This window comes from Pleurodeles waltl, chromosome 1_2 (genome assembly GCF_031143425.1).
Source record: "Pleurodeles waltl isolate 20211129_DDA chromosome 1_2, aPleWal1.hap1.20221129, whole genome shotgun sequence".
Classification (NCBI taxonomy): domain Eukaryota; kingdom Metazoa; phylum Chordata; class Amphibia; order Caudata; family Salamandridae; genus Pleurodeles; species Pleurodeles waltl.
Genome location: NC_090437.1, coordinates 627,578,845 through 627,593,968, shown reverse-complemented (window position 1 = coordinate 627,593,968; position 15,124 = coordinate 627,578,845). Strand labels below are relative to the sequence as shown.

At 43.7% G+C, this 15,124-nt stretch overlaps 1 protein-coding gene across 20 annotated transcripts in view; it reads left to right on the top strand.

Moving 5' to 3' along the window:
* Positions 1–15,124, top strand: part of BLTP1 (bridge-like lipid transfer protein family member 1) — a 1,779,540-nt gene that overhangs the window by 1,388,729 nt on the left and 375,687 nt on the right. For all 20 annotated transcript variants that reach the window (XM_069242474.1, XM_069242454.1, XM_069242518.1 and 17 more), the window contains one exon: positions 2,992–3,207. In XM_069242474.1, coding sequence (XP_069098575.1) covers positions 2,992–3,207 — 216 coding nt within the window. The remainder of the gene's footprint in view (positions 1–2,991; positions 3,208–15,124) is intronic.

Below are 15,124 nucleotides of genomic sequence, written 5' to 3'. Positions count from 1 at the left end.
CTTTTCAAACCTTCCGATATGGATCCAGAGTTAGAAACCAATTTTATTGATTTCTGAGAAAGCAAATAAAACAACAAAAGGTACTGCATTCCAATCAGTCCCTGCTGCCCCACCCGCTCAACCTCCCTTCATTCGCTGAGAAGCTGAATCATCTGTAAATACAGTCTCCAAAGTGGAAGACAAGCCGTAATGATCCCACCACTTGCCCCAAACCTTATAAAACTTCTGCGGACAACCCCTGGCAGTGTAAATTGGTTCCTCTGGTTTAGCACACCAGTCCATACCGGATTACCAGGGCTTCATCCTGGGGGTCTGGGGTAACTTCCAGTTCTTTGCAATGTCTCTTTTGACCACCAGCATCGCAAGACGCACCATCTGTTGGTCACCTCTTGTGCCCCCAAGGTCCTCTAAAAGCCCTAAGAGGGCCAGCTTTGGAGCAAGTGTGACAATTGTACCTAGCACCCTTTAAAGAGTGCTACTGATTTGAGACCAGTAGCGGCTGATCCGCAGCAGCTCCATACCACATGAAAGAAATCAGCCTTGGGGGCAGAGCACCTAAAGCAGTTGGGGTCTAGTAGAAGGCTAGCGTGCCAGAGTCAACAAGGTGTCATGTATATGATGTGTAAATAATGTAGTTGGACAAGTCTAAGCCGTGCAGAAATGGCAAGTTATCTGGGACTTGTCATCCACCACTCCCCTTCATCCAAGTCTCCAAGACAGCTCTCCCACCTCGCTGGAGTGGCTTAAACGCCTCGGAGCGTTGTTGACCAGAGAGAGATATAGTTGGGAAATCCCTCCTTTTACCCAAACCACCCATCAAAACTCGAGCCTCTAAGAGGCTATGTTCAGCTGCTCCGCCAGGTCGGCCGTGTATCACCCAAACTTGTATTAGAGCTGCAGATGTCTGTGGAATTGTCTGTACTTGGGACCTTGGTTGCCCCAGCACCTTAAGTCCTAAAGGATACCCTCTACAACTGTTTGCATGTAACTCCTTCCAGTGTATGTTTCTTCCATAGGATAACATTCCCGCGTTCGAGGCTCATGCCTCTAATCTGACAGTTCTGTATTTTCTTGATGTTTTCTTGAAAAATCAATAACGAACGCCTAAAGTACTTACACAGTATCGATGATCTTGGTATCTAATTATGTATAAAAATGTGTTATTTTTCTAAATTGGTTTCGGATCTCTTATTGTGTGTGTGTCTCATTTATTGACTCGGTTTACAACAAATGCTCAATACTCCTTTCTGATCAGCCTAAGTTGCTCGACCACACTACCACAGACAGAGCACTTGGGATTATTAAAGTAAGCTCCAGTAAACCAATAATGGTCGTCTAGACTTTTTGCACGGTGTACCCCTACATTGGTAACCAAAACCACTGAGAAGATGGATGCTACTCCAAAAGGCCTAGAGTCTAGGTGACCTGTTTCTTCCAACTAACTCACTACTTATTAATACATGTGACTAGCTCTTAGGTTAATATCACTGTAGATGCAACTGTGTAGGTTCACTTTCTGGGTCCTACCTCCACCTAAACAGTCCAAAGCAAGCACTATCTTCGTCATGGTTCATTTCTTTGAAAGGGTCACACTTTCAAATTGAAAGTTGTCACCCTGTCCCAGCTTCTAGTCTATACAGGAAACAAGCTTAGACGTTCTCTTCTCAGTTTCTGAAATGTTGACCTTGTGATTTTTATGATTATTTTAGCCCAAGAATGAGAGGGCAAACCAGGAGGCCTGGTTGGATGATTCAGTGGGTAAGATTAAGAAAGCTGGCATGGGATTTAAAACTTTGTGACATTGATGTTGAGATTCTCTGTATTCCCCTAGTTCACCCCATGCACACCATAAATAGAGATATGTGTCACAAAATCAGTTCAGGAATACTCAGGTCATTTATGTTTGTGTGGTTTGAGAGATTAAAGCTCTTCTGTGGTATTGGTGGGGACCATTACCATATGCATGTACACTATTCTATGCAGCCGCAAGCCTGCCTAGAAAATCTATTTGTCTATAAAGCTGGTTTTCCTTTGGCAACTCTCTTATATGTGGCTCTATAGTAAAATCTTAGCAGTGACATAAGCTCTCTGTAAAGGAAGTGCTGCTGCCTTGTAGAAAACTCTCAATTTATGACTTAGTAGTCAGGTTAGATAATATGAGCTGAATAACCTTTTTTCTGAACAAGCATCACCCACAGCAGCACAGACTCATGCACAACTACCCCCATACAACATCTTTGCATTTATAATATGTTTTCACTCGAATAGTGAACACTTAGAGAGTTTGTTCACAGAGTACATGTTTAGGGGTCAAACAACTATTATAATTTGAAACAAGACACTTTTATGATTGATAGATGTTATAGGCACATTCTTCGTGATGCTACTTTACATTTGAATTTTTGCCTTGAAATCCTGAATAAAGAAGATTTTAATCTGAAGATTCTTTGGGGGTAATTAAGGCATGAGCAGGTGGTACCTCTAGGGCTGAGTCCTGCACTGCCTCAGTTTGCAATAACTTTCCAAATATTCCCTTACAATTCACCTGTGTTTTTGCTGGATGCCGCACTGTCATGATCACGTCCATGTGTTGTGCAGGTTAAATAATCCTGTCCTGCCCTTTTTTGTCTAACTTTTAAGGAGATTCAATGTTTTCAGTTTTGAAGGTAAACCAAGTAATATTTTTTAAAGCAAATGATTGTTCTTCTTAGGTTCATTTGTGGGTAAAGTATGGCTGAAAAGGGTAGCCTCATAAATGAAGCATGCAAAGACTATTATGTTTTTCAATGACTTTAGGTTTTTATTAAACTATCAAAAACATCATTCAGTGTCAAATTGGAGGACAATGCGGTCGGGAATTTTTTAATTGTCATTTTGTTAATTTGTGTTATCTAAACTGTGTTAAAAGCAAAACACTGAAAGCTTTGATAAGATGCAATTAAAAACTGACAATGTAATTAATTTATAACACATACTTATTTTCTCTCCTAGGCAACACTCTCGTAAGAAGTCATCAGGCTTCGCTGCGGTACAGCAGCTTTTTACTGACCGATGGCCAACCGGTCCCGGAAATAGAAGTGTGGCTGGGTCAACAACAGAGAGGAATATTGACTTTGAGCTTGACATTCGAGTTGAAATTGATAGTGGCAAATGTGTGCTTTATCCGACTACACTTCAACAAGAACATGATGACATAAGTTTAAGGAGGTAAAATCTGAACACCACAATACATTATTTCATTAGATAAATGCAACGAAGCACTGCCGGCTGCTCCCCCTGCATGAACAATTTTGAAGCTTTGTAAGGCTAACATAATCTTCCATCCTCTCCAAATATCATTTAATATAATTATAGTAACAAATGTTATTTTGCAGACATTAGTAACCACAGAAATGTGTAAAAAACATTATTTTAAAACATATTTAGCATTGTACCTCAAAGTATATGTTGCTGCAAATATTTTTTATTTTTTTGCCTCTCTGTAATCTATTAACAAATGACAATTTTTAGCTAGTAAAAGGTATTCACTAAGACTCACTACAAACTTCAAACAAGCATTTACAATGCATCGGGTCTCGCGTTTGCTCGTGTTAGAGCCGATCGCGTTGTAAACTCCTAACCCGACTTTTCACCTATCGGGCAAAAGTGCATTTATGCACGTAACCCGAAAAAGTGAAATCAAGTAGGTAAAGCGCTTGACTTCTGCCAAGCGAGATCGGGCTCGTAAATTAGTTAAAAAAAAGTCCACGAGCCCGATGGAAAACAGCGAGCCTCGCATGTTTTCTGTACTTGGTCGCTGCGCTTGCCACCGGAAAAGGCATGCCATATGCGTGCCTTCGACTAATGAAAGCATGCCGATTTAATTAGGGAAGCCCACGAACCAATAAAAAGCACTGACGTGAAGTTGACAGGGCTCGGAGCCCTTTTCTAAATACAAAAGAGTCTCCCTGCTATACGCATGCGCGAGCGCATGCAAAGCAGGCTTGACCCTAAAAATAAACATTCTCACAACAGGTTTAAAATTGTTTTTTTCATAGCTTGCAGTTATTCATATAGATCTAGATTTTAAATAAATGATAACAATGTTTAACTATTCCCTAACTGAAACTTTGATAAGTCAGAATGAAAAACATAATGTATGCTTTTTAATGGTCAAAAGGTGGAGAAATGAATATGGTCTCCGAAGCACAATGGAAAAGAAAGATGATGAGATACATGGAGGGAATGTGTAGAAGAGCATGGTGGAATAAAAATAAAGTGTTCCTGAAAAAGAGGTTAAAAAAGCAGGGAAAGTAGTAGGCTATTTGCAGAATTAGGCATAAAACAATGGTTTCTGATGGATGCTTGTAAGTTCAGATTCCTTACCTTTTGAAAATCTACAGATGCCAGATCTGGAAATCTGGAAACTTTTCAGTAGGTCTCCTGAGGCAGTGGGTGGCACTGGAGTCATACAGCGGCATCCTAATGCAAGATCGCTTTTTTCCGCATCCTTCAGCTCAGATCCTGAGCATCTCACACAAATTCAGAAATACTGCAAAATCTTGCAGTGCTAAGCAGGATGTCACCAACCAAGAAGTAATATCCTGGTACTCCTTGTAGGAACGTACCCTCTTTTTGGCATCGTTACCCCCACGTTTTGCCTCCTATCAGTATGTTTGGACTGTTTTCACTTGGATCCTGCTAACCAGGACCCCAGTGATTATGCTCTCGCCCTCTAAATTTGGTTTCTTAGGACTTTGCACACCCCACAATTTGCCATATAACTCCCTAATACATGTATTATGCCACCCAGGGGAGCCCCATGCAAAATGTGTCTGTCGACCTGCCATTGCAGCCTGTGTGAAAAGGTGTATGCACCCTTTCACCACAGATCACTGCAAGTCACCCCTATGGTAGGCCCTCTTAGCCCAGAGGCCAGGGTGCATGTACCTGTGTGTAAGGGCACCCCTGCATGAGCAGAGGTGCTCCTACGAACACCAGTTCCATTGCACTGGACTTTGTTAGTGCAGGGAAGCCATTTTACCCGTGTACTGGACACAGGTCACCACTACCTGTGTCCAGCTATATAATGGTAACTCCGAACCTGGGCATGTATGGTATCAAAAATGTTGGAATCATCTCACAATACTGTTGCCAGTATTGGTTATATGATTTCATGCACTCCGGGGGCCTCTTAGAGGACCACCAGTATTGCTCCTACCAGTCTTCTTGTGTTTTCCAGGTAGTCTGTGCTGCTGCCACGCCCAGACAGGTTTCTCCCCTCCTGCTGCTTGACCAGCTCAGGCAGAGGAAGGCAGAACAAAGGATTTCCTGTGGGAGAAGGAGGTAACACCCACCTCCTTGGATATAGATGTTACAAGGCTTGGGGAGGGTTAGCCTCCCCAAGCCACTGGTGTGTTTTAAAGGGCGCATTTGGTGTCCTCCTTGCATAAACCGGTTTGCACCAGTCCAGGGATCCTTGGTCCCTGGTCTGGTGCAAATCTGGGCAAAGGAAAGAGGAGTAACCACTCTCCTGTCCATCACCACCCCAGGAGGGGTGGTCCCCAGAGCTCCTTCAGGTGGCCACATGATTCTGCCATCTTGAATCCAAGATGTGCAGAGGCCCCTGGGAGCATCTGAGTGGCCAGGTCAGGCAGGTGACATCACAGCCCCATCTTGATAGGAGGTCACCTTGCATGTGACCAAACACTCTTTTAGGGTTATTTATGGTCTCCCTCTTAGGTGGATCCTCAGATTCGATTTGCAAGATTCCAACAGGACGCCTCTGCATCATTTACTTCATCTTTTGGCCACTGGAACCATTGACCCACTGCAATGCAACAGATGATGTGGGACACCATCTGCATCACTTTAGGGACCCCTCTTTATCTCCTGCGCAGCGCAGCTGGTCTTCTTCTTCCCCCGTCAACCTGGTCCTGCATCCACAGAAGGTTAGGTAGTGGCTCCTGCCACAACCGAATACTGAATCACGAACTGGACTTGGTCCTCTTCCTTTGCAGGTCCTCTTCTGCCAGAATCCGCCTTTGGGTTCTTCCAGTCCGGTTTGGGTCTTTCACAATCCTTTTTCTAAGTCATCCTGTTGGGTTTGGGGAAAACCAGGTACTTTACTCTCCTGGTCGCTGGAGATCACTCTGGTACTCACCTCTTGGGGTTCCTAGTTCCTCCAGCTCCCTTCTAATTCAGCTGGTAGTTCCTTAACTGACATCGATGCCACTATTATCATCGATTTCGAGAAGAATTGTGTCCTATCCTGGACACTCAAGGACTTGATTTCTATCCTCTGTAAGGAACCTTTCAAGATACTGTCCCTCGCTGAAGTGCCTTTGGCACTGGAATTAAGAAATTAAGAGACTGGACAATGTCCCCCATCATGCAAGATGAATGCTTTCACATAGCGATGCTGAAATTCGTAGTAGGCTCCACCCACTACCAGGTCACATTCATTTAATATCAGCACTCAGGATGTTCACCAAGGTGATGCCAGTGATTGCTCCACATTTCTGTAGGTGAGGGATCTTCCTGTTCTCGAACAATTAGCTGGTCTAGGTGGGCTTCAGCAGCTGCCATTGGATCACGTGAATACCACTGCATCACTACTGTTCCTCCAGGGGCTTCTTCAGTCTTCCTGATACACACCTGGATCCCTTTTAGCTCCTCCAGTTCACAGGGGTAGTACTGACATAGCATCTCTCCCAAGCCTTTTTTTTCTCTTAAGAGGATTCTGAATATTCAGGATATGATTCCAATGTTTCAAGAGAGATCGGATTCTTAAACCGAACACACACACAATTTTAAAAAAACATCAACGTCCACTGAAAAGGAAAACTATTTGTTTTTGCATTAAAAAATAACAATTGCAAAATTAGCTTATATTCACTGCAGAAAAAACTAAATCATTGCTCAGGAAAACAAAGTAAATAGAACTGCAAATGTTGAGAGAAAATCCCAAAACTCTAGACATGCATATTTTTGTAACAGAAAGATAAATTCATAGAAAATTCAGATATTCAAGCCAGAGCAATAAAATCAACAACACATTCTAGTACACATACATCAACAAATGATTGCAAAGTAACACAACCTCTAGACAGAAAGAGGCACAGTTCCTGGGCTTTTAATGAGGGCTAGAAAGAGAAAGCACCACATGTTTGAGTACTGGTGTAAATTTTCCTGACATGTGAAACAGATTGTGCATTTAATCAGTATGCTGTATAGCCTTGAAAATCTGTTTAATCACATGCTGTTAACATGGACTTGTTAAATGACAGGACTTTAAGGAAAACAACCTCCCAAATATATTTATATTCAGAACTGTAGTTATCAGTACTTATCTGCACATCAGTTGGTGGATTACCAAGTGAAAGACTGCAACCATACAAACTATTGTACCACCTCACAATAATGAAATAAAGTATTACACCCCATGTATGACTCTCACCAGTGAATTTCCAGACTAGGTTGTGCTTTCTCGCATTAACATTTAGAATCATTAGAATTACACACCTTATGTGGATAAAGAAATAACTAGTCTCATTAACATTTAGAATCATTAGAATTACACACCTTATGTGGATAAAGAAATAACTAGTCTAGTACCTTTTTTCTTTTATCACTATTTTCCGTTATTCTATTATTGTGGCAGTGGTAGGGCCCACACGAAATATGCCTAAAGGTCAGTTAGCTGGAGTGTTCCCTGAACATCAGGGCAAACAGTCGTACCGGGCATCACCCTGCCATTCACAAATGCCATTTATTTCCACAGATTGCTCATGGTGTCTGCTCACTGTGGGGCGTGCCTTCGGTATAGCTGTTTGCTACTGCATAACATGATCAGTGTCCATCTTTTTGTGACCTGGCGTTCCCTCCTCAAGGGCCTCTAAGGACACCTTCAATGTGACTTTGCCTCCCATTATGTTTCTGCCCCATCTCTGATACCACTGGACATGAAGAAGTCTGAAAGACTGGACTAAACTCATCTTAATGGCCCTGAATTGGGCTCCAAGGTTTTAGTACCCTGACCTACTGGATCTGAATATCTGGCAGCCACTCGCGCTGCCTCTCCTGTGGGATCTACAGTCCCAGTAGGAGTGCTGAGCCCTGCAGACCTCTATAGTCTACACCTTCAATCATGGATATTGAGGCAAACCAACTGAGTTGCTCAGAGATGGTGGGTGTGATTTTGGTAGCTCGCTATCCAGCAAGGAAGTTCATCTACCATGGCTGCTGGTCTAGATTAGTTCCCACTGTGTGAGGACATGCAGGTTAGTCCTCTTCAAGTCAAGATGTCTTATGTTCTTTTGTGGGCACAGTTAATGATTGATTATCAGCCCTTTCAGCCTTCCCTCCTTATTCAAGTCGCCTCTTGTGATGATGTTCCTGAAAGGGCTTTTGTATATGTTTCAATTGGTTTCTTTTCATGATGCTGCATTGGAACCTTAGTTTGGTCCATACATTTTTGATGTGTGGACCATTTAAGCCTTTTCTCAGTAGCACCATGAAATCTTTGGCCCTTGTAGATGTTTTTTCCTCATAACCATCACCTCTGCACGTTATGCCAGTTCAGTTCTAAACAGGCCATTAGTTTCTACATTGACAGGACTAAGGAGCACCGAAAGGGTGATTAACTTTGTTGGTACAAAGAAGGCAAAGGCAGCCCAGAAAATGACCTTATCAAGTTGGATTATCCTTAGCATTAAGCTATGCTAAGTCCTGGCCAAAAACGACTGCCTGATGGCCTAAGTGCTCCTTCTAGTAGTTTGAACGTTTGGACTGTAGCTTTGGCTAGAGGTGTGCCTTTGCTGGATCTATGCCAAGCTGGTATGTGGGAATCTATCTATTCCTTCACCAGGCCCTACTGTTTTGACTCATAGATCTGCAGGGATTGACATGTAATCTTCTGTGCCCTGCAGTACGTCCTGGTGTAAATCTTCTTTGAATCAGCACACTAGGGAGAGTACAGCCTTGGTATCGATTTAAAAAGTAATGTATCTGCAGTTAAAGGTATCCATTAGATGAACATGTTACCCATTAGATGAAGAAGTTACCTGCCCTCACCCTTCAGGAGCCTTCCATCTTTGTCTCCGGTTCCGTTTTCCAAACGATGCCCCCCTGGTGATGGAACAAACACCATTACTCTTCTCTCTGCATTGCGACGCAAAGTACCCCCGGATTGATTCCCACCACTTCTGTAACCTGTGTCTCTCTCCAGGCTGATTCTGAAGCCTGTCGAGCATTCGCCTTGAATAAACCACTCCGTGATTATCGGGCACACCGCCTCGAGATGCAGCAAAGATCCGCCAACCACACTTCCGACTTCCAACCACATCAGGACGTCGAGCAGGTGCAACATCCAGAGGCTTCAGTGGCCAAGGAAGAGGTTTTTCCCTTGAGGGCCACCCAACACCGATCTCGAGTTAGAGTTTGAAATAACCAAGGCATCGATGGAGTCTCACACCATGAGTATGCTATCCCCTGCCCCTCAGCCTCGAGTTGAACCTACAAAAAGGCTCACGCTTCCAGATCAAGAGGCCTTCAGACCACCACTGCCTGTAGGCCAAGGTTGGCAATGAGAATTCAGTTAGAACAACTTGCCCTCCTGTTCGACACCAAAACACCACCCGAAGTCAAAAGCTTCGGTGCCAACAGCCTTTATTGCATCCACGCCCTCTGTGTCGACACGACCATCGGCAACCTCAGTGCCGAGTGGCTCTTCAGAGCCAAAACAAAAATCCATCTGGGAGCCAAGATCATTGAAGTCGGTGCCACAAAAAGAGTGTTGAAACTACTGTGGAACCCATTCTTCACAAGCTGCAAGAAAGACAAGACTCTAGACAACAGATCCAGATTCAGCCAACAACTGGAAGAATTGTGGCCAGACCACCACCTTCTCAGCCCCCACCTTCTAGGAGAACTCTAATTTCAGGAGGCTTTGGATGTACCCATTCCATCTAAATAGAAAAGGTCAAACAAGGCCACCAGCCATTTGCCTCCACCACCATCTTCCCCACCTTCATTACCACCACTGCCTCCACTGCCTCCACCACCTCTACCAGACATGCGTTCTTCACCACAGTCTGAAGTAGAGCCATTAGATACCTCCCATCAGGGTTCACCTGGAGATGGTACTGGTCCCCCTGACACTGGAGATGATTCATTTCATGTCCCCCAAGACAGTGACCCCTTGTACTCGTATGATTTTGACCAACCAGGGGGGCACGCTTGTCACCTCCTGATGACTCAACCACATATCAGAAGCTTATAGCAAGGTTGGCTAGTTTTTGCTGGAAGAGAATGTATTAGTTGAGATGCTCTCTTCCACTCACAGAGGCACATAGTACCTATGTTAAAAAGCATGCTACACCAAATGGAGGGCATCTTTAAGGACCCCGTTAGGGCACACATAAAAATACAAAGCCTCTCCGTCAGACCCGGTATACATATGAAGGCAAGTACCATCTGACTCCCTAGTGACCACCAGTGCTAGAAATCGAGCTAACTCCCAAGCATCAGGCGACACCACACTGCCCGACAGAGAAAGCAAAATAATTGACACTGCGGCTAAACAGGTTTCAGCTCAGTTTGTAAACCATCACCAATTCCATGGGCCTGTAAGCACGATACAACTGTGCTCCCTGGGATGAGAATGAGGAACTCCTCCAACATCTCCCAGATGAGCACAGTAAAAGGGGTCAGGAATTAGTTGCTGAGGGCAAACTAATATCAAACACGTCAATTAGATGCGTCCTTGACTCTACTGAGACAGCAGCCAGGCGTATTAATACCAGTGTGCTCATTAGATGACATGCATGTCTGCTTACTTCCGGCTTCAAGCCTGATGTCCAACATAAAATTCTTAATCTACCTGTTGACAAGGAACATCGTTTCTGCCCACAGGTCGATGAGACGCTAGAAAAAACGAAAAAGGACACTGAGGCAGCGAAGTCCATGGGAGCCCTTCAGACCACTACGTCTAGGGGCTCCTTTCACTGCTCCAGCTATCTCCAAGACTTAAAGACCCCCACTCCAGAAGCCTCCACCTGATACCAGCGTGGGCACAGTCAGTACTCCCACAAAATCCTACTCTAGAAGCTCCTATAGAGGAAACAGTACCAAGGGTAGAGGCAACAGTGCTTCCCCACGTGGTGCCGCCACCACCAGCACACAGTGACGTGCTTCATTTTACCTCCAAACACACTACACCTGCTGAGGGAAGCATACACAACTTTTTACCCATCTGGCAACAGATAACAGACCAGTGGGTGTTAGATATTATCCAACATGGGTATTGTCTGGAGCTCATTACCATATCTCCCCACATTCCACCTCACATTCATCGGCTCTCAATAGAACTACACACATTACTCAAACAGGAGGACCAGGCTCTGCTTCTCAAAGGAGCAATAAAACCTGTACCTCTCCAACACTGAGGTCAAGGAGTATGCTCTCTGTACTCCCTCATACCCAAAAAGGATGGTTCTCTACAGCCAATCCTAGATCTAAGGCCAACTGATGAATATATATTGTTTCAGAGCATTTTCACATGGTCACTCTGCAATAGATGATTCCACTGCTTCAACGGGATGACTTTGACTACACTGCATGTCAAAGATGCATACTTTCACATACCAATGCACCCAGTCCATTGCAGGTATTTCAGGTTTATGGTGAGCGGGAAGCACTACCAGTTGAAAGTCCCTCCATTCGGGGACACAACTGCACCACCGGTTTTTACTAATTGTCTGACAGTAGTAGAGGCACATCTTCACAGACAAAAAATGCACGTTTCCCTACCTGGACAATTGGCTTATCAAAGACTTAACCCATCAACAATGTCACCAGTATATACAGGTGACAATAGGCCTTCTTCACAGCCTGGGATTCACAATCAATGTTCCCAAATCCCATTTACAACCTCTACAGATACAGCCATATCTAGTAGTAATTCTGAACACAAATTGGGTTAGCCTATCCCAATTACACAAGAGTTCACAATTTTCAGGCCTTATTATCTCAATTCCAGCCAAATCAGCAGATAACAGCCAAGATGGTCTAGGGATGATGGTCTTCTGTATCGCGCTGCATTACCTCATGCCCACCTACAAATGCATCCGTTGCAGGAAATTCCAGCTCGTCAGTGGTCTCAGTCACAGGGTTACTTAGAGGATCTAGTGCTGGCAGATCGCCATACTTATCACTCTCTGCAATGGTGGAATCCAAACAACATGTTGAATAGGCGGCCTCGTCCTGTTCCCCACATAACTCTCATAACAAATGCCTCACCTATGGGATGGGTGCACATCTGAAAGATCTCACGATACAGAGTATATGGGATGCCAAGCACCAGGGTCACCATATCAACTTCCTTGAGCTTCAAGCTGTTTATCTAGTTTTGAAGGCCTTCCTTCCTCAACTCATTTACAAGTTTGTCCTAGTCTGGATGAACAGTATGACATCCATGTGTTATCTACAAAAACGGAGGGAACAACTTTCACAACTATCACAGGCCTTTTGGAAATGGGCTGTGTCACAACATTCAAATGATAGCAGAGAATCTCCCAGGCGTGTACAGTGATTTTGCAGACCTGCTAAGCAGGATGCAGCATCAAGTCCATGAATGAGAACTCCACCCATACTTCCACAGGTGGGAGGGTTCCCTCACATAGACCTTTTCACAACCGCAGGTTGCCTCCAGGTTCCCACACCCACTATTCAAGAACAACGCACCATGGATGAGTTGGTCAGGGATATTTGCCTACTCTTTCTTCTCTCCCTTTCCTTCCATTTCTGGTTTGGAAGGTCAAGCAAACTTCTCTCATAATGATCCTAGTAGCTCCCACCTGGGCTTGTTAACGCTGGTTCACAACACTACTGGACCTCTCTGTAGTTCCCCACGAGAAGCTCCCCAGTAGGGACCTTCTCACTCAGAACCATGAATAAATCAGGTACCCAGATCCCAAAACTCTCAACCTAGCAATTTGGCTCCTGAGCACATATAATTTGGTTACCTTAATTTGCCACCAGAATGTATGGACATTCATAAAGAAGCCCGTAGACCTGCCACTAGAGCTTGCTATGTGGCAATGTGGAAACAACATTGTCTGCTACCTGCTTCACTAACAAAATGCTGGGTTAGCGTTCACATCTGTAAGATTACACCTTACTGCAATGGCTACCTATCTCCAAAATAGGCAACACCTTTCTTTGTTCAAGGTCCCAGTGATTAAATCCTTCACAGAGTGGCTCAAACTGATGATTCCACCTGCACCTTCATGGAACCTCAGTGTCATTCTCACAGGACTAAGCTTCCTTCCCCCCAATGCCCCTATTTCAACCCCTACACTCATGCCCCCTTCAATTCCTTTCTTTGAAGGTGACATTTGTAGTGGCTATCACTTCACTTCACTGGGAGCACCAGTCTCTTTAACCTTGGAAGAACCTTTCTTCCAAATACATAGAGACAGAGTGGTTCTTCCCACCAACCTTACATTTCTTCCTGAAGTGGTTTCTCAGTTTCACCTCAACCAATCAATTGAATTGCCATTTTCTTCCCACTACCAAATTCTGTTGCGGAAAGAGCTCTTCATGCATTTGATAGAATTAAAACTTTCAGAAAGACTAAAGTACCTTTTATTGCTTTTTCCCCTCCACATAAAGGCAACCCTATATTCAAATTAGCCGTAGCCATATGGATAGTAAACCGTATTCAAACTTATTTTAAGGCCAGAAGACCTTTACCTACACCTCCCAGACCACACTCTAATCGACAAAAGGGAGCATACATGTTTTTTCTTGGAATCATTCCCATAGCTGACATATGTAAAACAGCTACATGGTCCATACCACACACCTTCACCAATCATTATTGTGCGAGTGTTATAGCATGCCAACATGCGAGTGTAGGACAGGCATTGCTATGTACTCTTTTACAAACAACTGCAGCACCCACAGGTTATCCACCATTTCTAAGGGGGTGTGCTTTACAGTCTATGCAGAGCATCTGTATCTACAGACACACATACCTCAAATTGAATATGTTACTTACCCTGTAAGCATTTGTTTGTGGTATGTAGTGCTGTTGATTCACATGCGTCCTCCCTCCTATCAGGACACCTGTGGCTGTTGCAGTTTATTCTACTCATTCTCATATGGACATCTCACTTACTATATACTCCATTCTCACCCTCCTGCTGGAAAATATTTTAACAATGGAGTTGATGTCCATGCTCAGTATCATCGAGAAGGAGGAGTCACTCCACCTCATTACTCAAAAAACTTTCTTTGAAGAAAAACAACCTGCACACATCAGGACCCAACACTAGATGGCAGAAGTATGCAGAGCATGTTAATTTATAGCACTACATGCCACAAACTGATGCTTGCAGGGCAAAGAAACATATTCCTTCTTCTTCATACTCTATTTTGCCACACATTTTTCACTGCCCACTCACCTCCATTTTCTTCAGAGTGGGCTTCTCGTATGTCCTAAGGTCCCCAGCTTGAGCTAGCACACTGTTTACATTCCACTTTATCAATTGCTCCGTGTCTGTTAGCGCTGAAGTAATTGGCTAATAAGCTGATATCAGGGTGCTGGAGGTAGCAGCTATATATTGTTCTCTGTAATCACTTGTGGAGGTGGAACTGAGCTGCAATAGTGTACGGTGGCACAAAGTTCCAGCAGATTGGATCTATCCAGATAGGATACAAAAGTTGAAGAATCCACAGTTATAGTATCCACCAGAAAGAGCATTGCTGTGGTACGTAGATCATTTTATAGTAATTCTGTTTTTTCCAGGCCAATTCAATGAGTTCTTGTAACCATTCATCCACACTTGACCTTGAATGACTCATACAGCAGCTGCAACTGCAAATATTCAAAGATTATCAAATGAGCCTTTGATATGCGATAGTGTTGCCAGCATACACCAAATTTACATCTAGTAACCCTATCATGAATCTCTCTTCTCTTGAATCTATTTTTTTTTTTTTTTTTGTCGAGCAACAATATATTTCTTAACGGGAATGTCACTTTCTCTTCACCATGTTAGTTGCATCATTGTTGCTTCAGATAAGATTGGATAAAGAACAATCATGCTGGGAGTCCAGTTTTAGCCTTAATAATAAATAA